The 24,364-nt window shown below is 42.7% G+C and overlaps 1 protein-coding gene across 1 annotated transcript in view; it reads right to left on the bottom strand.

The window, feature by feature from the left end:
• Positions 1 to 621: 621 nt before the first annotated feature.
• Positions 622 to 24,364, bottom strand: part of homer2 (homer scaffold protein 2) — a 28,837-nt gene continuing 5,094 nt past the window's right edge. The window contains exons 2-9 of the mRNA XM_078283158.1: positions 19,123 to 19,279; positions 11,583 to 11,714; positions 10,720 to 10,812; positions 9,510 to 9,649; positions 7,752 to 7,908; positions 7,093 to 7,203; positions 4,239 to 4,319; positions 622 to 2,093 (exon numbers count right to left, since the gene is read on the bottom strand). Coding sequence (XP_078139284.1) covers positions 1,905 to 2,093; positions 4,239 to 4,319; positions 7,093 to 7,203; positions 7,752 to 7,908; positions 9,510 to 9,649; positions 10,720 to 10,812; positions 11,583 to 11,714; positions 19,123 to 19,279 — 1,060 coding nt within the window. The 3' untranslated portion in view covers positions 622 to 1,904. The remainder of the gene's footprint in view (positions 2,094 to 4,238; positions 4,320 to 7,092; positions 7,204 to 7,751; positions 7,909 to 9,509; positions 9,650 to 10,719; positions 10,813 to 11,582; positions 11,715 to 19,122; positions 19,280 to 24,364) is intronic.

Here is a 24,364-nt window from a genome sequence, read left to right on the forward strand (position 1 = left end):
CATATTCCTTAGTTACATCTTAAAAGGCATTTGAACTGAAAGGAGGACACTGGCCCGGCATTGTAATTAAACTAAATTTTAACAATTGTCAGTTCTATAGTACAATATTGAACAGGAGTCACAAAAGTGGATAAGAGGCATTTGTTTGACAGGAAGGATCATACGTTCTGTTATCCAGGTTCAGATGACAGGAGGGTTAAACAGAGAGAGAACAATAAGCAAAAGTCCCTTCATAGACGACTCCACCTTATAATGAGATCAAAACGGTGATGGAAAATATAGAACATCATAGTGTTTCCCCATAAATATTCCACTACATGATGTGCCTTTGATTTCAATTAAAGTACTATATTTCAAAACAGCATATTGCTGTATTCTAAAAAGGTGGATTTCCCATCTTAAAAAACAGAACAAAAAAAAAAAAAGAAAAAGGATTCATGACACCATCCTGCAATCAAATTCCTCCATTATAAAAACTCTGAAGCCAGACAATTTGGTATACATATATTGTACAGTGCGTTTGTGGAGACATTAGGTTAAGGTATTGTTCATGTACTGGGTACGTTCTAGAAATACTAGTTGCAGATAGGCACCAAAATAAATAAATATGTAAAACAAAAATCAAGAATCTCACAGGGTTGTATTGAAGGCCCATGCCATCTTATGGTATCAATGAAGTACACTTTCACATTATTCACCCATCTAGCAGCACCAAGTCCCCTCACCCAAAATAACCACCACCATAACAAAAACTAGTGTGTGGGAAGCACATCAACAACAGCTTTGAAGACATACTTCTTTGTTCTACAAATGGACAAAAATACTATCGCACATGCAAAATCCTTTGAACACTACACTCATGGCAAATGGGTTTTCTACTATTATTTTTGGATGACTAAGAACAGTCCTCGGCTGAGACAAGGAGTTTTCCTTCTTTATGCAAATATAATCTTAAGGACTGTGTATTGCAAACAGCTGATGAAATCCTGCTCCAATCCCTTCTTGGAGTAGTTTTTGTGCCAACACCCGTTTTACCCTTTGTGTTTCTCACTCCACAAGGAAGCATTAACATCCTCAGGATTGGCTCGCCTGCCTGCAGTCTCCTTTCATCTTGTTTCCTTAGTGAGGATGTGTGTTTTTCTTTAACACTATCATTTTTAATCAGGTTTTCCACAGAAAATAACCAAGTTATTATTATGGTGATGGTCATCACTTGGCCAGTTCTCCTTGCCAGGTGGGAATAGGCCCACCTGGAGGCACTTTGTGTCACGGCCGTTTGTCATATATGTGCATATAATCTAATGAGTACAAACTGTCTTCAAACACACCTGAGATAGACAAGAGGCAATAGCAAGGACAGTCTTTAAAAAGATTTCATCTCTAATTCTCTGAGGTGGCCAGAAGGATTAACACCAATTATTACTTTAGTGGTGCTGAACAGCATTTTCTGTGTGTGTTCTTCACTTTAGCCCTTTTAAGCCCCTTCTTCCCACTCTTAAGCTCAGACTGCCAGTGTGGAACTGCTGCGGCCTTCAGAAAAAGACAGATGGATAGAATCTAAGAACCCACCACCAGCTTTAACGCCGTTTCCCCCCACAGAAACGGATAGGTAACCTTTAAGTGTGACTCTGGATTTAGTATTAGAATGCCAGCGCACAAAATGGAGCCATTTGGTGGAGCATTCTGGCCTTCTTTTTGGTACATCTGCCAGTCTCTCTCTCCCTCCCTCCCAAAAAAAACCTCTCTTACTCACATGGTAGTGTTTGTTAGTAGCCAAAGCTGATTGTTTCTGAGTGGACGTCACCTTGGGGGAGTGGGTGCCACATAGTACTGCCCTGAAGACATACAGTAGTTAAATCCCTCATATCTGACCTCTGACCCTTTCAGCTCTCGGTGCCGCTCTCTCAGTTATCCACGCCTAACTTGGACAGCCCCTGCCTGAACTCGTGCAGCTCGTCTATCTTTCCGTCCAAAATATCCATGAACTTCTTCAGTTCTCCCTTCATGTTGCCCTGCTTTTGCTGATTATCGTCGATGTCCACTTGAAGACCCTCTATCCTCCCTTCCAAGTCCTTGTTCTTTGTCTCTGCAGCCTGTGGAAAAAATGAAAACAAATGATCAAACATCACCAAACACAGTTTCATTGCAAAAAAGAAATCAGATGGTGGATTTACAAGGGAATCAAAATCATCCCCTAAATTGGAAGTTAGTCCATTTGACTGTATGCTGTATGTCCTCGTTTAAGCAGAGCTACAGTGGAAGCCATGGGTGCAGCACTGCGGTGCATATCTGAGCCAAGGAAAGAGCCTCCTTGAATTACAGCTATTTGTAAAGTGAGAAAAAAAGATAAGCTGAATATACTGAGAACTGTTCTCTTAGCAGTTTTCTTCAGTTCAACCAGCCTCTTAAGATAGAGTCCTAAAGTGAGCAGTGATGAAAAATAAGGAAATATTTAAAAAAAAGGATACGATTGCATTTAATTTTAGGGAACATTTGCCAAAAACATTCAGTGTTAAATCAAAACACGCTGCACAGTAAGAGATCCCACTGAAAAGAAGCAATTCCTTCAGTCTAGGACAGGTTAAAGGATAATGACTCTTGGCAATTTAGCCTGTCATGCCGCTAATTGAGTTTGTTTTTCAGTTACTATCAGGACAAACAATCAAGGTCTTAGATTTAGGCAACTTTTCCATGTTTATTATAGTGTATGGGGGTGGGGAGTGGGGGTAAAATAAGCCCTCCAGACTAGCAGGCGACACTAGTGACACATTAATGCCAAAGATACCAGTGAAGGGAGGGGTTTAAAATAGGAGCTCTAAACGGGCGTTGTGTCTGCATGACCGTATTCTCCAGCTGACTCCTGAAACCTGATCTCCACGTGGGGTGTCTTCTTTAAATAGAAGGGAGCCAGCACCGCAAGCACAGAGGTGGAATAAGTAGATTTTACAAAATGCCGCAGAAACGCATTAATGTTAGGGGAATGACTTTGATTTGGTGGCATTTAGAAGTGGAATATCGAGTTACTGTATTTCAGTGATGGGCCGCAGCAGGGAAGTGATTTTCAACAGTTTTTATCAGTCAACTTCCATCTCAATGGATGCTGGCTCTAATTTTCTTTGGGGCCTCATGGATAGAGAGGAGGTATTTGAGGCATCCCATTGTCGCCTCTGTGCTTCTCCTCAGTTTGGATAGCCTGTTTGTCAGATCGGTTTCTGCTTGAGCCAGTTCTGTTGTCATTGTCATTCATGCAGTTGGCTGATGCAGAAACAAACCTGGCAACCAGGCTTTGCAAAGCATAAGAACTTCAGGCATGCCACTGTTGGTTTTATACTCCACCCTCTCCTCCCCTCCCCTCCCTCCTCTCCACCCAGCTTGAATAGCACCACATGCATGACAGCTTGGATGATGAAATCCTGCTCTGAGTCAGTTAGAACAGGGGGAGAAGAGCGTCACTATCAATGCAGCTCATGTCAGACTTGGCACTAACTGGGCATACAGTCATACACCAAGCCTGGCACTTCAGGTTTCACAGAAAGTCTGATGTATGGCTGAACAAAAAAAAACCTTGAAGAACAGGTGCTCTCTAGTTGCCAGGTAGACGGCGGATGATGGGCGTGAGTCCATATAGTTTCAGGGTTTCTGTCGACAACAGAATCTCACACCCGACTTCGCCTCACGAGCACATAAACATGCCCGTGGATTTGCGACATGAAATGTTATAAGCCCGGGGTCTTTAAAGCCGGCCCTGGTTACGAGCTCTCAGCGGAGCTCTTAAACATCTTCAGCTGTACTTGTCATCAGCAAAATGACGAGATCAAATCAAAAAGCGGCCGCCGGAGAACCAATAAGCTGCGACAGAGATGTTGTAAGTGCAGGAAGAGAATACGGCAATGATCCACTTAGTCTTTATTTATAGTGCTGTGATGGAACTTGATTAATAGGTACAGTAACCACAATGTGTGTGTGTGCGTGTGTGAGACACGTGATAGGAATGTTGTGTCACAAGCCCATGGGCAGAATGATGAATGCACCTCTAATGCTCTACCTCCATCTGAAAGCATTTAAGAGCCCACGTGTCACGTCAATGTGACAGCCGTGACGTCTTCGTGTGTTGTGTGCTCGAGGTCTGTGCCGTTCTCCGCCGCGCGCTTATGCTCTGGCCATAGGTCAAGGCTGAGCGCGTGCGGGGGTTGATGGGAAATTATTTCGCGGGAACTTTCGGGCTGCTTTGACCTCACCTGCAGTTTCTCGGTGATGCTCTCGCACTCTGCCATGAGCTGGGGGATTATCTCCGCCTGCTTCCTCAGGTTCTCTAGTTCCTGGGAAAAACAAGTCAGTTCATCAAAAACCTGCAGTTCATATATTGCTGCACAAAAAGATATCAGCGATATAAAGCAGGTAAGGAACAAAAAAAAACAAAAAAAAAACACATATCACAGGCTTTGAATTAATATTCCAAGATGTAACCTTAATGATGTTTTCCCCCTTTATGCTTAGATGCCTTTTTTCCTTCTTTTACTTCTCAATTAAATAATCTATTATATCTCCAAAAAAATAAAAAATAAATCTTCACCCTCCACTGCCTTAAGACAAGCACACTACACGTTCATAGCTTCTGTTAGCGCTTCAAGTACTTCCAGCCAAGTAATAATTGGTCTACTCTTTGTAGTCGCCCAGAGCAGCTTCGCTCCGTTAGCTCACGGCCGGCCAGCGCCGGGGTCAGCATCACACTGGATGCTTAATAATTCATAGTCACGTTTTTAATTGGACGAGTTCGGCGTGTGCATTTCTAGAAGGGGGTGAGTCACTCTGCTCTGTGGCTCCGGCAGATGAACCTCTGTGGGCTGTCTGCCGTGTGAATGCATGGCAAACAATGAGATCTCATTTTGTAGGACCCTTGGTAAACATGAGCATTCAAGCTGATGCACAGCACTGTGGAAATGCTGGAGACCAACGAAGGACTCGTTTCTTTGGTTCCAATCTTTCAAAATGAATCACAGCCTCTTTCAGCTACTTCCTGCTCGTCATTGTCCTGCAGGAACGCTTTATGTATTCCAGTAATACTCCGATATGTGGATACATCTAATTTATGCAAAACAATCTAGTTTGTATAAAGCACTTTGAGTTGCATTCTATGTAGGAATGGTGCTATATAAATAAACATATTGTTATTATTATTATTATTAGATTGCCAGGTGTCAAACTAGAATACTGACACCCATTTCCTCATGGGGATTTTAAATGGATCCAGTGTTTCCTCTGTATTCATTTAGCAGTGGTGCGCCACCACAGCAAGGAAGTTACCACCACTGCTAGAGAGAATGTGAAATTAAAATTAACACTGTAATTTAGTCTTACTATCATCTAAAACTAAAGAAAATAATTTTTGAACAGCTAAAAGTCTTGAGTGACAGGTGCATAGGACAAAAAACAAAAAGGTAGATACTGAGAAAGCAATATAATCCTTCATCAAGCAAAAATGACTCATTCTTGGCTGATGAAGGTCCTATGACCTGTGTGGGATTATATTATCATCTGCAACTAAAATAAATGTAGTCCAAATGTTTTAGAAGTAATGATTTTATTGTGATTAAAAAACATTTTTAGCACTACACCAAACAGTGACAGATATGGGATAAAACTAGAATTACCCCCCAAGCACCACAACTGCACCAAATTACAGAGGAAACACTGTGGTCTTTATGTAACTTGAATATAAATATAGTTTTGCAGCACAGTGATTAGCAGCATTAGAGACAGACCATCATTCACCTTTTAGGGAGAGTGGAAGGCTTGCATTAAAGTAACTTGTATTGCACCAGAGTGCCAAAATGTCTAATTTTCTCTACAATCTGTCAGCGGAGGTAGGCCGCTGCTCTAAAACCTCAGAACAGTGACAGAGAGCACACGCTAGTCAGCCTCTGTGTCCCTTTATCACTTTCTGTGTGATAAAATATCTAAAATGACCTGGCCAGATATCAACTCGCAAAGGATGGGGAAACAAATTCAAAAACGATTCATCCTCTACGTTCTTCTCACGGTGGCTGAATTTGTTTTGTCAAACGCTTTCTTCCTCTGTTTCACACAAGGCTGAACACACTCCCCGTCAACGGCATGAAAGGGAGACACAGTCACCACAGAAAGCGAAGCGGCGGAAATAAAGAGAGGCAGTGAGATTCTTAGGGAATGCCAGAAGTCAGTACTAATAAAATATTTGTCTGCAGACTGAAACAGCATTTAACCAGTAATGAGAAAAGGTCAAATGACTGTGTGGCCATGCAGGACCCATCCTCATTAGAACTAACACGGCCATTAGGCTCTGCTGGGCTGAGAATCAGATATTTTGGATTATGGATGAGTGACGTAATAGACAGTCGGTGCTAATGGCATTTGTGCCCAAAATTCCTTTCCGTGCATCTCTGATAATAGACAAGTCAGGAAACGAATACGCATTCCACAGTCTGGCTATTTTCAAAGAGCAGTTCCATTACAAGAGGCACCAAAACTAAGGTACTTAAAACATATGTGGGACACAAAGTAAGATAAAGGAACTTCAGAGAGGGAACAACAACAGTGGCCTGTATAAAAGTCCGGTTTTAGCTGGGTAAGCGAAAATAACAAGACCAGCCCAGAACCCCAGATCCCACAACAATACCTATCATTTCCTATTGGAGAGTAATCAGCTCCGGAGGGAGAGGAGCGCTATTGAGTGGGGAAAAGAGGCAAAGAGAGCCACTGTGCAGTGAAGAGACTCACTGAAATCTAGGATTATGGAAGAGAAAGCTAGACTTGTAACTTCAGGAGATTAAAGGGTGGAGGGACAGACAACGGTGGAATCCTGCAGCACTAATCTGAAAATTGTGATTGCTTTGATGGAGAAAGGATGAAGGGAGAGTGGATCATAAATGTAAACTCTGTAGGTGAAACAAAACCTCTACTATGAGGTTTTCCCAGCCTGGCCCTGATATCACTGGCTCAAGACAGATGTAATTGGATTAGATTTGCATTTTCGAGGGCTCAGAGCGTGGTGAAGCGATCAAAGAGCAATAGATAGTTGCAAGATCTGAAGCGCCGTGTGTGCAGACATCTCACCTGCTCTTTGTCCTGTAGCTCAGCCTCCAGCTCCTGCACGCGTACGGTCAGCTGGGCGTTTCTCTGCTTCTCCTGATTGGCTTCGTTACACTGGGCTTCCAGCTCTGCGATCTACCGATAGACAGAAAAAAGAGAGAGAAGTGCTTGATGAAAAAGCAGCTCTTTGTTTTTATTGTGAACAGGGATGAATGAGACATTGGAAATTCAAATTCATATTAATTGCAGTGTTATCATGACAATTGACACGCTAGTAATAAAATAACTTGTGGCATGTTACAAAAAGAAGAGTTGTATTGTTGCAACACCAGTCCAGTAGCAGCACCAGCCCACATTGATTATGAAACTAAAATGATTCTATTTATAGTGCTGGGAATACAGCAGCTGATCTAATGTACTCTACTGTTCTGAGAAGAGAAACAGACATTACAGGATTTACCACAATTTGTTTAGGGATTCACACATCACATTATACAGATTTCAAAGCATAGATTTACATAAACTGCTCTTTTGCCACAACATAAGATGTATAGCAGCATAGAGATTTATTCTGTGTCCTTTTTATAGCAGTGCCAATATTGTTTCCAAGTTACCTTTACTGCAGGTTTGAAGGGTCTGTGTACATTACTTAACTTCCCTGTAGGAGTGCATGACTGTATTACCTTTTCCCTGAGTGTGTCACTCTCCTCCTTGCAGGCGCCGAGTTGTTTCTTCCAGCTTTCTACATTAGCTGAGGACTCCTGCAGTGCGTCCACCAGCCTAGCATTATTCTCTCTTAAAGTCTGTAGCTCTGTCTCCCACTTCTTAGCATTGGTGTTGCTGCCAGAACGGACAGATTGAGAGGGATCCAGGCGGAGAGTTATTAAGGGAAGGAGGAAAAGAGATTCAGACAGGTTAGTGTTGAAATGCCTGGGGCCTGTGCCCACTGACATGACACATACTTCTACCAAATCCTTCCAATCATAAGTATTTAATTAGCTGGGGTGCGCATCAAACTGTCAAGAGTCTTTTCAAGTAGAAAAAGAAAAATAATTGACTGTGAAAAGACTCAAAGGTCTAATGTGCTGCAGCCCTGATAAGATAATGCAATCTGCCTATATGGTTCAGGTATCCTTTCCCACTTGAGTGTGTGGATAAGGTTGGAGAGGTTGTGATGTATATTTAGTATGCATCGCTGTTCCCTTCTGTATGCATGGCTGGATTGAAGTGTGCTCCTCTCTGTCAAATGTAGACAGACTTGCACCGTGACATTCTACAGCAGCAGTCCTCAGCCTTGCTGCTGCTGCGGCACACTTCCACAAAAACAAAATCCTAAACCCTTGTAAAGGCACGCAAAAGGGCCAACAAACACAATCAACTATGGTGGACTTGGCCCAAATTGCATTGCACAACCACTACTTGGAGAAGTCAGTGCATTGAAGTTTTATGAAACAAATGTAATTACTTTGATTTCATTTCCACGGCCCAGATTCACTCTTCTAGAGCAACACATACTCATTGACACAGATGTCTATTTGGTTCTCTTATCCTTGTGTGAATAAAGTCTCAAGCCCTCTCCGGGACGCCGTTGGTATTACCAGGGGAGGTCTGGTGATCGGTCATTTTTACCTCAGGACCACGCAAATTTTATCTTGTCAGGATCAAATACGCCAGTGATTTTCTCCAGCTACCCCGGTAAAAATCCCAGCTCAAATTGCCTACTGTATTTTGATATTTTGAGCTAACTCTGACGTTCTGGGGTCATTTTAATCCCATCTGGATCGACATCTGGTGTTTCACGCAATTACCGTTTTGCGCATCTGGATTCCAAGAGCCATATAACCAAATGGCGGGGTACAGCAGCATCACTCCTTAGATTAGATTAGATGATTAAGGATCCCCGTGGGGAAATTAGCTTATTGCAGCAGCAAAAGTGATAGGATTCAGCAGGGAAAAAGGCACATAGAGTATAAGCACACAAATAGAATATAAAATGAGCAATAAAAGGAAGAGATAACTCATTTAAGCACAGTTTGGTGCCGAGACAATTAGAAAAATAGACAAGACAGTGGAAGAGAGTTTAGGAGCTGCTGCATCTGGTTACAGAGAGTTTTGCCAGTTTTGCTGTACTGTTGGTGACGTTGTGTGGCACATTTGCACAGACAGATTCCTGGATTACCAAGTTCAATATTTTACCATCTGGATGGTGGACTGAAATTACTATGCGCATGGGCAAAATTGGGCTAATTACTGACCTCACCTGGTAATACCAATGCTGCCTAGAGAGGGTTTTAGTTAGAAATGATTTGTTCTTTCAGAAAACTCTGGAAGCAATGCAACAGCCCCGGAATGAAAGGAGCTAAATAAATATGTAGTATAATATTAAAGCCCTTTTTTTTTAAAATCATTAAGTCGTGCATTATTTATAAATGAAGCCTTACCTCTGTTCCACGGCACTCTTGAGGCGGTCGTTCTCGCTCTTCAGCAGGGCGGCATCCGGACCCCCGTGGGAGATTTTCTCATCATCTGTCCCATTGATGCTGGACGCCTGGTTGGTAGACGGGGTCTCGCGGCCAGACTCCTGGTAGGGGACGGAGGGAGACTTTTTGAGCACAGTCACAGCTTTCTCGCAGCTTTCTAAATGTCTGATGGGTTGAAATGTGTAAATGCGTCTCACAAATAGCACTCCCATTGTGAAAAAAGGGCCCTGGGCTCCTCCATGTGAAGCACTGTAACACCCACAACACATCAGCTATGACAGTGGAGGGGTGAAGAGGGAGTGTTGCCAGTATCCATCATGTCATATGGCCCAGCAGCTTTCTGCTTCACAGAGCCGAGTCTGAGTCCTGCCATCTGGAGTTAGCGCGGGCAGAGAGCGCGGAGCGGGCCTTGGCAGCTGGGGACCGGGCGGAGGCTGCTGGACGCACCTCCAGTCCGGCTCTCCAGCGCCATTTTCTTACACCACAGAATTGCCAATCGGGGATCATTTGTGCAAAATACAGGAGCAAAACAATGTGGAGTGACACTGTGATCTCCCTCTCGGTCAAATTGTCACTCAGATAAAACATTTCCAGCCCTCCACTTACCTCTGACTCCAGCACAGTGACATTTATCTCTTTCCTTTTTTTTCTTTGTTTTATTAAACCCTCACTCACTCACTCACATGCTCCCTCCTTCTTCTTTTAATTGATTTCTGTCCGTGTTTATCCACCTCTGTGGTGCTCCCCAGGTGATAAGTGGCTTGGGATCACTTTTGACCTTTCCTACACCTCATCAGTCATCATGAATCATATGCCTGACTATTATTACATGAGTGATCTCTGTGTTGTGTAGGTTAAAATTCATAGTTACAGCACCACAGGCAATGACTTACAAACTGTGGCTGAATTCATGGTTGGGTTTCTGGCTTTCCACATCTCTGTGTTTTAGTCTCAGCTTTGGTGCTAGTGCACTAAAACTATTCTTATTTGGATATTTGATTATGCTAAATTTCTAGACACAGAGCCTATACCGTTTTGTGTTTTTGAGGGAAAGTGAGCTCAATTAAAATGTTTTAACTTCTCATTTCCACCGTAACTGCAGAGAAAGCATTGAGACAGCAGAGGCGTTGTACTGAATCAGAATTTCAGACAGTCGCAAGATATAATTTACCTGGGAGTGATTACTCGATGTCTCCACTTTCTCTTGAGATTTGTCCCTCGCTAGCTTGGCTGCTTCTTTCACCTCCTGGAACTTCTCGGCAAACTGAAAATATATGAGAGATGTGAAAGAGTTGTGATTAGTTGCAATACAAGCTGAAATGCAATAAGCAGGGCACCTCGCCTTTAAATTGGTGGGAGCTCATGGTAGACTAGAAAGCTGGAGGATATGATGAGCTGAGAGATATGGGGGCACATATTCTATCTACCCTTATAACTTTTCCTAATGCTTTCTATACCCCCGGTGATGTGCAAATTAATAGAGAACGAGTGTGTGCGTTTGGTCTCATGAGTCCTAAGACAAAAACAGAAATAAATATCAAAAAGTCCTTCTCTCAGCTACAGCAGTGGTGGAAAGAGTACTTAAACATCCTACTCGAGTAGAAGTACTGTTACTTTACTGATATTAAGTTGAAGTAAAAGTACTGGTGTGAAAATCTACATAAGTAAAAGTAAAAAAGTAGCTCATTGAAAATGTACTCAGAGTAAAAGATACTGAGTTGCTTTTTAGAAAAGAGGACACAGTTCAAACTAGATTCTTTTAATTGGAAAATTTGGAAATTACAAGCTAAAATGCACAAATCAAAGTAAAGCCAGATTACTCTTCTCACTTTGAATGGCTCCACAACTGGCCAGTTTGACTCTTGCTCTAACAAAAATGTACTTAAGTAAAAGTAAAATTACTGAAAAAGTACACAACAAAGCTACTCAATTACAGAGACAGGAGTAAATGTAATCAGTTACCTCCACCCTTGAGCTACAGTATATGGAGGCTTTTGTGACCTTATGTGTTGCTGAAGCATTTTCTGGACTCACCTTGGCCAGCTGCTGCTCCGAGGCGAAGCCCAGGCCGAAGACGGTGTTGGCCCTGCTGTCGGCCCACTGGCCAAACTTCTGCGACGTCTTGGTGAAGGTCATGTTGGGTGTGATGGTGCTGTTGATGATCACCTGTCAGGGATAACGACAGGATAATCAATTCATCGTGACACGCTCGTTTTAGCTTTATTGGAAATCGCATGGTAATCAATTAAGATTTAGGCTTCCAGCATAATTCACAGATGCACTTCCTCAGCAGGATGCCAGGTGTTTGGATTTTGAACGTCATGTCTAGCCAAGACAGGGAGTTCCAGCAGCTGCAGTCGCATGGTGAATAGTCCTATTGATTTGCCAAAGGACAAACCCCTATTGTAGCTCCTTTCATACCAGAGTGAATATCTGTTGTGCTCTGCCCTAGACGGAAGGCCAACACCAACCGCCTCCCTCTGACTAATACAAGACTACTAATTTTACACCATGTCCGTCATCTTGCCTACACTGACACATTTGATTCGGATTAGCATAAAAGAGGCTGGGTGTTTTTTTTAGTTCATCTGCTGTGCCCATCTCCAACACTTTAGAGGAGAGATCGCTCATACCTTGTGTCATTTATGTAAGACTGTGACAGTCCACTTCCGAAAGAGATTTGGATTCATGTGAATGTTTGAGATTCTCTCTAAACTCCAAAGCAATTAACTCCTAAGCATAAAATCTCCAATACTTTGCGACTGTTTACTAGAAAAACCTCCTTGCTCAAACATGACTTATCTTCTCTGTCCTCGATACAGAGGGAAAGGCAGAGTTTCCACAATAACAATAAAAAAATAAAATAATCCAACAGGATGCTGGAAGGCAAATGGAGACTTGTGCATAATCCTAAAAGGGGGGCAGCAATCTAAACACTATTAGATTTGCTGCTGTGAGTGTCACTGTCTCACATTCCCTTGAGGATCAAAGAATACTAGTCTTAAAATGGAGCTCCTATCTCCTATCTCCCCGTGACACACACAGACACACACACACACACACACACACACACCCACACACATATATACACACACACACACACACACACACACACACACACTATGCATTGGTGATTGCTGACCCACTAACCTCTAAGTGGTCAAATAGCTCCATCCATATCTGCTACAGGACACACTCAGCTGTTGTAGCTATGCAGTATATCAGCTGCCAGAAAACATCTGCTGCAGTCTAAAATTGTAAAGTAACAACTAGTGCATGAGGCAGCCGCGCTAACCAGTAGAATCTCACTAATAGATGCTACAGTTGACACAACGTCAGCACAACTAAACTGGGCTTGACTATGCCATTGAATTATGCTTGTGTGTCTTTGTTACTGCACCACAGCAAACACAGACATGTCTAACCCTGCATGCACACTTACACATTTATGTGCCTGTAAACAAACACACACACACACACACACACACCTTCAGTCTACCCTCGCACATGCACACAAACCCACAAAAACTCATGACAGGGGTACAACAGAAGTTGGAAACAACACGTGCAAATTATCCTAACAATTAAGTAACAATAGAAGACAGTTTAATTACAATGCAGCCCTTGTCTCATAGCAACATGGCGCTGAACATAGGATTTGAGAATTCAAATTACCGACAGACTCTTGTCCTCTCCTACGCCCCCACCGTCTCTCTCTCCATTTCTCTCCATCTCGTCAGCGGCTGAGGTGTTAAAACACTTTACACTGCATCTTTCCAGGGCACAGAGACCCAGAAAGCACAGACTTAACAGAAATTAGCCAACATTAGCATTCAATCAATAGCCTCTTACTGAGACATTAAAGTCTTATTCAGAACAATTAAAGCGGCTACTAAAGGGGGAAAACATTGCACATACATGGAAAAAGCCAGTCAGGACACCTTTGTCAGCGTCATTTTTACTGTGGAGGTCATTGGTTGCAACCTGTGATTCAGTTTGCATTCGCTCCTCCAGGATTAAACGAAGAATTAATCTGATTTGAAATTACCAGAGGCTTGATCAAATCAAAACAAAGGTAACCCAAGTTCCCCAAAAGAGGGACCTGGGCAAACCTGGAACAGCACTTGCAGATCTCATCTAAAACAGCTCTGTGAATATTTAACAGACCTCATTGCTTTGGCTAAAGGGGAAGTGTTAAAATAGAATGAAACTTTAACGATTTTAACGAGATTGACCAATTGACCAATCAGAGCCCAGATTGCACTGCCCCTGCTTGTTTGCACAGCGCTACAGAAACTTTCTGACTGGGTTTCACGTTAACTTCCATCTCGCCACACCAAGTCACTAGTTAAATGACTGATTTAGGTAAGCCCTTTTGCTTGCAGTTTTAGTAATTAACTTGCAGCTTGCGTTAGCTTTGCTTGGCTAACATGCTGGGGCTGCCAGACGTCCTTGGTTCAAATGCTCGGTGGTCAACTTTTCAAATGAATTGTCCAGGTCTGATATGAAAATATCCGACCAGAACACTATTTGGCAGCAGTTTCTCTTATTGTTCGTCTACTTAATTTACCTCTAGCAGGCTGTCGGCAGGTTATCTAGTTAATGTGCAAAATCAAGCTTGGATAGAGAGAACTCTACTGTAGCCTTGTTAGACCTAAAATCAGCAGGTGACAACCATTCCTGTTTCTTCAACACTTGCCAAAGTGGCAAATAGTGCTGATGTAGGGGGAAGAAACAAAGAAATAAAAATATACCAAACAAAATCTGAAATATGTACAGAATGAAATAAGTTGTAAAAAAAAACATCAATATATGGTATGTATAACCTATGAGAGGAAAAATGCGGATATGAAAAAGAAAGCAAATGTCTGTCTGCTGCAATAAAAATAAAGTAATAAAATTACTTTGAGAGAGTCACCAATATCATCAGAAAATGAACCGCAACTGACCTGTAAAAATGAGTAAATTGAGAGCGCGAGACTAGAGGCTGTTTGTTTTTTATTCACCTACAGACGCGCTCAGAAAGGGAGACGGTAAAGCTACAGTATATGTCTGTGTTGTTGATCCCGCCAACTCTGTCTGTAATGTGGTGTGTAATAGGATAATGAGCAGTGTGGAACATGATCGACTTCACGCCACTGAAACTACTGACACAGATCTACAGTCTGCCTCAGTGTCCTGCTCTGATCACCTCCAGCTCACATTTTCACTTTTTTTTAAGTGGGTTATTGATCTTGTATTGTGGTTGTGCACACCTACAGAAACGTGGGTATAGACAGACGAACCTATGGAGGCTCCACTTCATGGTTGATAGGGGCATCCTGATGGTCCAGGATGCCCCTATCAACCATGAAGTGGAGCCTCCATAGGTTCTTTTTAGGCCCTGTGAGAGTATGCTGGCGTGTCTGAGTGTATGTGAGTGAGTGAGCGAGTGAGAGTGGGAGTGTGTGGAAGAGAGAGAGAGAGAGAGAAGAGTGACAGGGGCAGCTGTGAGGGTGGTGAGCTGGGCTGCGTATCAAGTGGCACAGGAGGCGCAGAGCGAGGCTCGGCTGGGCGCTGGCCTGAGGGTCACCAAGAAGACGGCCAGGGAGCGTTACAGGAGATTTCTGACTGGGCTGGTTATGTGTCTGCAGCGTGCACAGAATCTGCAGAGTCAGGTGAAGCTAAAACTAAGATCAAAGATGTAGAGCATGGCAGAAGAGTGTAACCAAGCGCTGAATACCGGTAAAATTTGTCTTTGGTCACCCACCACACTGGCCAGTAACGTTCTGAAACGATAACATCTGAATGCTTGCGGTATATATAGAAATGCACACGTTCGTTGGTCTTTGCCTGTCCTCTAACTTTGTCCCTGCTGATCACCGTAATCTCTCTCTGACCGTGAGCCAATCAAATCCAAGCAAAACAATGGTTCTGTGTCAAACAGGCTCCTGATTGGCTGCCCGTTAGGGCTGATTTATACTTTGTTTTTGGGTTTGCGATGTTCAGGGCGTGGATGTCAGGCAACTCATGGTTCTTGGGGTCAAAGTGGAGTGTGCGTTCTGTTACCATAGCGACAAATTGCTTTTGTAGTTCCATTTGCACACGTTGTAGTCTACCTTTTTCAGATTTCTGTGAGTTATAGTTGAATATACGGCCTATAGCTCTAGTTTTTGCAGGCTATATAGTAAAATGGTGGTGACAAACTGGGAGCCCTTTTCTACCTTGCTTCTCCTTTCTTAAACGTACCTCCACAGAACAATTACACACTTCTGGATAGTGCTGGCCAGCCAATCATTGCACCGTGATCTCTGCGACACCGCCTGCACTGTTACAAGATTTTGGAGGTGCACAACTCTGCACATAGTCCCTGTGATGATCCTACACACGCAGTCACACAGGCCACAACTGCATCATATCAACATTGATGCTGCACATTCCGCAAAAAGCATAAATTAAGCTTTAAGCTGGCTCTACACAAAGTGGTAGCATCTGAACTTCTGTTTCTCCACTGCCTGAATGGTAAAATGGTAAAACAAAAGATCCATTGACTACGTGAGTCAGCAAGTTTTAAATTAAAACTCCAAATCTACTCTTGTGTCTGTATTTAATGTTTCACATAGTACCCGATTCTGTACACAAAATCGAATACAGGTACGGTGACATATTGCTGTGAAAAATGCTTAAAAATTATTTTGGCTGTTAAAAAGTATTCTAGGTAAATGTTTTTAGTTTACCAGCTGTTGGCAGGTGAGACACAATTTTGTACACTGGGTGTGAGAGAAGTAAGAAAAAAACAGAAAGAAACAATAGGTGGTAAAATGACAGTAGGTCATGAGACAGAGGAATGAGGCAAAGAAAGGGGAGAAAGTATTCAAGACCAGAACTTTGCAAAGATGTTAGTTCTCCATAGCATTGGCTCGGAGGTCTATCGTGGTCATATTTACACATATTTAAGTACAGCCAGCAAACTGGACTCAGCGCTGTGTTGTCATAGTACTTGTACATCCGTATATCAGGAGCATTATTCAGGACGGGTTAGAGCGAGAGTCAAATGTGCTGATACGCTCTTCTACTTGCCATATCATCATCATCATCATCATCAAGTTGCCCTGGCCATCAGGGACGGACAAATACAAGCTGACGGTCTGTCATAGTCAGTGTATGTTGCACCAAAAGCCAATTCTCCCAGACAGACCTGTCTCCCTGGCAGCTAGTCTAGGAACTAAAAACTTTAATTTAACACTTATTTGATATGACTCAATATTTCTCTGCTTTCAATTACTTTGCCTCATTTAAATTTAAGCGGAAAGAGAGATAGAATTGGATTAAATCAGCTGGAGTCGACTCTTTATTTTAATTGAGCGACCATTTTATGTCTTGACTATAATAAGTCCTCATACCAGATAGCTGTTGCCTACAGGTCCTGTTATAATGCACACTGCTCCCTCCCTGATGGTAACAGGAGAGTGGAGAGACAGAGGGGCAGAGAGGACAGCAGGAGTGGGAGAGCGGAGAGAAAACTGCCTTCAGGGTATATAGGACATGTACCAAAATAGATGAATCTACTCCAGGAAGAGCGATGTAAAATAGATTACCCATCTCTGATAACTATGAAATCTTTACAAAGCAAAATAAAGATGTTTTGATAAGAGAACTGCCTGCAAGATAAAAGTTAACTCTACTTATCGTCAGTAATCTACAGTTATTGTCAGTGGTGTCAGAGTCTTGCCTCTCTGGTTTCTAGCTGTGGGAGAGACTTGTTATGAAGCTAACAAAGCGTGACTAAACTATGCTGGAATAGAGGAATAAAGCATGTGAATTCTCTTTTAAGATGTATTTTTATTGCACCGAACTGCCTCAACCTGCACAGCTACCAGTCCTGTAAACAGAGTAAAATGCGTTCTCAAATCTGAGAAAAAGAAAAAGTCAGAAATTCATCTTTATGCCAATATATATGATCCAGAGGGGCAAAAACAAACTTTCTTCAAACATAACAGATTTTCAAGTCCACACGCACACACACTCCTCTAAATTCAGAATGCAGTTAGCATGCATTTGTTCAGAGGAGCTTTTCCTTAGCACTAGAACAAAATGCTTGATGTGCAAATAACAATCTACATTCAGGCAAGTCAGTGTTTAGGTCCTGTGAGATCTGTCCTTCAGCAGTTGGGCTGGTAATCCTAACACTGAACTCCACAGGCCTTTTATCCAAACAACCGGTTGAGAAAAGTGCATGACTGAGAAAGTAAACAGATCCAAATATCCCTCAACCTGCTCAGTCATTGAAGTGGCTGTGGAGGTAATCTGTGTAATTTATGCTCGGTGCAAAAGGTGACAGTCCACCAACGTCAGTAGAGGGATCTCGTTGCCATCACACCCCTACAATTTCCCACAGAGAGAAGACTCCAATCACCATGGAAACGCATAATCTACCCTTTCAGCTACTAGAGGAAGTAGGCATGAACATGAGATACATGCACACCAGCTATGGTATCTATTAGTACATGCATGATTTAATCTCAACAGCACGTTCTCGTCATGTTGGGGGCGATGCTAGTGAGTATGTTGAAGATTTCAATTTAGCCATGGCACACAGAGCTGGGGGAAAGATTCATGGTGTGTGTGTGTGTGTGTGTGTGTGTGTGTGTGTGTCAGGGCTTAAGTCCCGTAGCCACATGCAGGCAAGGGCCCACGAGGCTGGAGGAGAAAACACAAAAAAAAAACAAAAAAAAACGCCCTAATTGAGCAGCACTCTACAGTCTGCACTTTGCTGTGCAGCTTTCAAGGGCAGGGAGGGGTGTGTATGAGCCAACAGAGGACAAATCAAATCATTTTATTGGAAAATGAGTGTGTTGTTTTTGATTATGAACCAATTAGAATGTTAATTGGTTAGGAGGCTCTTTGCTCTTTGCTGGTGTTCAGTTTCTGATTTCAGGCTACATGAGAGCTGTAACGGTGCCGTCCTGTGAGTTGGTGCTGAACTGTTAACATGCATGTGTAAGCCTTTCATAAACTCATCTCTGTCTGTATGCAGGCAGTAGGCTAAATCAGATTTAAAGTGGTGCTAGGTGTAGTCTCGGGTATGTGTGGTTGTGCAAAATCTTATCTCTTATCCTCTGTTTCTTTTGCATAAGTATCATAAATGTATTTTATGAGGCAGAACGATGGTGATGGGTGCTGAGGGAACACAGGCAGAGATGGGCTTCCTCACTTCAGAAGCAGGGGAACACAAGAAATGGCAAATGGTCCACTATTAGGTGGATGCTGATCAATAGGAAGCGCAAATGTGACATTACTATGCTTCGCTGCAAATTGTTTTTTCATTTCTTCCACTGAGTGCTCTTCTTTAGCCTCAACTGTCTCTCTTAGGAGCAGTCAAATCTATCCCCTCATCCCTCTCTCTCTCACATTCTTACACACACTCAAAAATCTCTGTTGCTGTCAGTCTCCTGCAGCTCTAATACACACCTCAGTCAGCCCTGGGGACGTCCTGGAGACAGGACCCATTTGCAAAAAGCATGCATGCACACAAACAAAAGGCACACACCGGCGCGCAGGAGTACACACATACGGTACACACACACACACATACCTTGGATCCATCCACGCTGATGATGCGGTAGCTGTTGCGCGTGTTGTCGTAAAAATAGGAGACGGTGACAGCCTGCTTGCTGGCGGGGACCCAGTTCTTCTTGGTGGTGGGGTCAATCTGGAAGACGTGGGCCCTGGTGGTGAAGATCGGCTGCTCCCTGCACACCACAGAAGAAGAGGAGAGAGACGGCATGAGAGGGGGATGACTGCAGATCAGATAAACCAGAGAATTCATACGAAACAATAGAAAAATCATTTACTGATAAGCCACATCTTGCAGCGGTTAGCCGACGTCTCAAAACACACCAGAGCTCCAGATATCTGCTTGACCAGACACTCTGCTAACATCCCTCCATCACACTCTGCCTGCAGCACTGCTGTGCCGTCCCAGGAGATGCCATGTCCTGAGTGTCTCAGCATGGAGGGGCAGGTGTTAATGTAACACATACCCTAAATCCTCATGGCAACCCACAGCCAATAGCACATCAACACCTCTTGCCCTCTCACAGCGCAGGACGGGCTACAATAACACATCTCTGTGTTTGTGTGTGAGTACGCACCTGTGTGTGTGTGTGTGTGTGTGTGTGTGTCTATTGCCTAATGGAAGATTTCCCCTGTGCACCAAATACATTAGGGGCAATCATCTACAATTATCTACTTGTAGCAACATAGTCAAACAAAGGAAGATTTCTTAGCCTAGCTTGAACCGATCGTACTGTGAAGTGTAACCTTCACTGTCTGATACCTTGTATTTCCAAAATGTCAACTTTTCAGGAACTAAGAAAAACAGCCTTGGGTTTAGCTTGATGCATTTTTCACATCTTCCAAGTGGTTTTGAAAGGGTTTTGTAAGCCCAAGATAACTCTCAACCCATAGAAGAGCATGCAATCCTCCAGAATGAGGTGAAAACGTCCAAATCACCAAAATAGGATATGATACGAGTAATATGGGAATTAAGGAATCTAAAAGCTATGCAATCCAATGGGAAGAGAAAGGTTTTCTATCAAAACCCTTTGCAATGAAGCCAACAGCAGGGAGTCACTGTCATCATAACCGCAGAACTACAACTGCATTGGAAAACATCATGTCAAACTGCCATTCATGCATCATTGGAATAATGAATTAATGAAAACACTGCTGAACTTGTCTCTTACAGCCATTTCAGTGACCGCTACTATTAATGATCAAATGTTTCTGAAGAGTGGGGACAGTATACAAATTAGGGTTTAGATGTGTTCTCTCCAATGTCACTGCCATGTCCAGTGTGTGTGTGTGTGTGTGTTTCCTGCCACATCTCCCTTAAGTTCTCATTAAACACAATCATCCTTCCCAGTTTCTCCATCGCCGACAGCTCAAGAATTCTTTATTGTCTGAGTGTGATGTGAAAAACCTCAAATCCGTGTCAGTTTATCTTTGAGAGTGTGAACTAATCGGTTTGGCGCTGGTAGAAGTTGTAAACTGAAACAGATCACTAGACCCAATAACAGCGGCATCATCTCTGTTTGATCTGCCTCCCAGCGGCGAGGAGCTCGTTGCCTGTGTGTTTTTAGAAGAGCATCAGCATGTTTTCCCAGACTCGCCGCAAAAAAAAAAAAAAAAAACATGGTTAGTGGATGAAAGAGCAGAATTAGACCGGCTGTGAAACTTTAATGATCTCAGAATGAAAAATTACAGTGGAAATGCTCCTCCTCCTCATAACATTCCCACACAGCTCACACACACACATATCCCCTCTCTCTCTCTCTCTCTCTCTCTCTCAAGACACTGTCATTACCCTTCTCACTCACTCACACACACACCCACACTTACACACACACACACACACCATAGCCTGATTCAGCATTGCGTTGAGAGCTGTTGTGAAATGTGTTCACAAAATCCCCTTCTCCCCTCTCTTTTTCCTGTTTAGAGCATCAAAGCTTCTATTTAAATAAACTTTACAATTTCATGACGATTTTCTCACTTTCTCACTCAAGATTCAAGATAAAATGCTGTGTCGTCATACTAATTAATATTGCAAGGGAATTGCTCAAGCGCAACTAAAAGTAAAAAAAAATAATAATAACAAAAAAAAATCACATGCATACAGACTGTACATGTAATAAAACAGGAGCTGGAACACCCATTATTGAAAGTGAAAAACTACTGCACTGCCCTTTAGCGGTAGTGCTTCATGGGGACTAGACCCAGTGAGTTAAAATTGTCTCCTGGTTAACATTTCAGAGGTGAATGGTTTTAGTTGAGATGTTCCAGGAGGGAGGCATGATTAATTAAGGGTTGGCTGGATGAGAGTGATCAGAGGACACTTCATGAACTTCATAATGGAGGAGGCGGGCGAGGAATACAGGGGGAGACAGAGGGGAAGTAACAACCACCGCTACTTCGCTGGAAATGAAAATGTGAAAGTAATGCCTGAAGTAGCATGGAAAACATACACAGAATTTTTTCAAGAGCCACTCCTAGCTTGTTACCATGCTAGTGCTGTGTGTGTGTGTGTGCATATAAATAAAAAACATCCAATATAACATCAAATGGTCACGCTAATCTCCACTGCACATGCTATGCCCACTTGTTTAGAAACATGCTTCCAGGAGAAAGCTTTTCTACTGCGGTCCCTATACAACTTCAGACTTTTGTTGTATAATTCGGGAAATTGTGATGTTGATAGTGCTAGAATACATTTTTCCTCCATTTTCTTTCCCTTCCTGGCCGGCTACTTCCCTTGCTATTGGACGCACAAGGGTTTCATCACAACGTGCAACAGCCCAGCAAAAAATGTGTTAAATCACGGCAAAAGCCATTGGAAATAATGGGATGAAAGTAGCATCAGCCTACACCCAAAGTTGTCATCTACAAGTTAAATTTAATTTAAAAAAAAAAAGATTCCTGACCAACTGCTGTTGATGCTGCCAGAAACATAAAACACAGGGGGATTCTTCAGGAAAGACCGACCAGACACTGGATGTTTAAAACAACAAATATAAAAGCTTTCACTAAGGCTGAACCGCTGTTGTGTTATGTCAACCTGCAATAGAGAGCAGCAAGATGAGCACTGATTTATATGAAAACATAATGGATTATCACTTTAATGCACCGATATTATGAGATCCCGGTGAAAATAATTCCAGACAGACATGCAGCAAATATTCATGAGCTAATAAAGCTTTTACTTCCATTGGGATTATGGTTCTGACAGAAATGAAAGCCTAATAAATTCACTGTCCCCTTTAAGCCTAATCTCAGTTCTCATCTGCTTTGGGAGCAACAAAACCCATTATATAGATCAATGTTGTTGGTTTACACACACACACACGCACACGCACACGCACACGCACACACACACACAATGACCTTTGCAGTGGCCCTGTCTGGATCCAGCTCACACTGGCAGGACAGGGAAGAGAAAGGCCACTGCTGAACACATGGATGCACTCGCAAGCACGTCACACAACAGTCCAGTGATCTGCTTTTCGGAGATAAAAACATTAGGTTGATTGATTTTCCTGGATAAAAGGAGGTAACATGGGGACGTCCTGGAGGCTCAGGGACCATGTGAACGCGACATCCCGGGTTCGAATCTGATCCGGGACTTTTGTCGCGTCTTTCCTGTCTCTCTCTACTTTGATCTGTCCAATAAAAAAGGCTAAAATGTTAAAAAAAAAAAAAATTTAAAAATGGAGGCAAGATTCAAGACTTTTGAAGATCGCTGAATCCTTTGTCCTGCTGACTCTGTCGGGCAGTCGCTACCCCCATCTGGTTGCTTTAAATAATTTACAGGTGTGTGGGTGGGTGTGTGTGTGTGTGTGCTCGTCTCATGGGGAGCAGGTCTGAGTCAGTCCACACCGTCTGCCCACACACACCCACACACACACACCTCAGTCCCGTCCACACCGATGCTGTGGCAAGTGTTTTGTGAACCGTCAAAAAAAAAAAATAAATAAATAAAAAGTTGAATATGTTGACAGCCAGAGACAAACACACAACCACTGGGTTTGTATGGAAAGTGGTCAAGTATGGCTGTCAGTATGAAGTCTACTTATGAAAGAGGCAGCATTATTATATAGATATACAGTATGGCTTTATTTTTACATTTAATGAATCTATATATTAATGAATGTTTCTTTGAAGTTATAATAACGCAGAAAAGTAAGAGAAAGCCAACAAGTGTGAATCCAACTGTTTGAAGTTGAGGGTTTCTCTTCCCTGAGCAGAAGGCTGCCATGTTAGCATGCCATACTACACTACCTGCATCAAGTTCCCTCTGAGGAATATGAAGCAGGCAATAATGTGATGCATGACTAAGCCTGCCTGGCTCTTGCTCTCTTAAACCCTTTAAAAATTTTAGCTGGATGATCACTACCTAAGATTTACCTAAAAAAAAAAAAGCATATTTCCCATCCAATAAGTCCAGAATTTTCAGTAAACTCTGCTTACAAAAGGATAATCTTACTGCTTAAAGGAGACAGTTTCAGGATGATGTTGGATTACACCATGTCCTGAGTGTGAATAACAGCGTGAGAGTGGCTCCCATCTTTTGACAGCAAGTTTGGATGGAAATTTCATGTAAGGAGTTGCAGTCGCCTTGTATTTGTTTCATGCAACGCCTGTAGTTACATTTGGGCTTGTCTTCCCTATCGAGTGTGAAAACAGCCTCGTCTGGATTCCTGGGCTGAAGAACCCACTCCAGGCTCATTCTACATACAGACTTTCTTCACCCATAAAAGTAATCTACCGACTGCAAGAGCTGCAAGTCAACTGTCAATATCTTGCCAAGTCATTTGAGAATGTGAGGCGAGGCTTTGAACGGACCAATATATGAAACAACTGTGGCCATTGGCCATAAAGCCTGCTGATATAAATCAACAGCATTTGCTGCCACAGATACACGCACTGCAACATTCTTCATATTCCTACCAAGATCGAACACAGGAATGTTACTTTACCTGCTGCAGATGTCACTGTTATTAATGCACACACACGCACGCACACACACACACACACCCCTGAGGCAGGACACATGACTACACAAATGTAGGTGGATGTAAGGCTCAAATCTTACATTGCATAGTTCCCAAGTAAATATAATATAAATATACAGATGCAAAGTAATATTTGTGTAGTTAGCTAGTTGTCCTCCTCTTACACCATATCTGACAATTTCATTCCTGGATGAGGAGTGGATTACACTGCCAGCGCCTGGTGAATCTCCCTGGTGAAATCAGTTGTCAACATGGTGCACAGAG

The sequence above is a fragment of the Centroberyx gerrardi genome, chromosome 1, assembly GCF_048128805.1.
Source record: "Centroberyx gerrardi isolate f3 chromosome 1, fCenGer3.hap1.cur.20231027, whole genome shotgun sequence".
NCBI lineage: Eukaryota > Metazoa > Chordata > Actinopteri > Beryciformes > Berycidae > Centroberyx > Centroberyx gerrardi.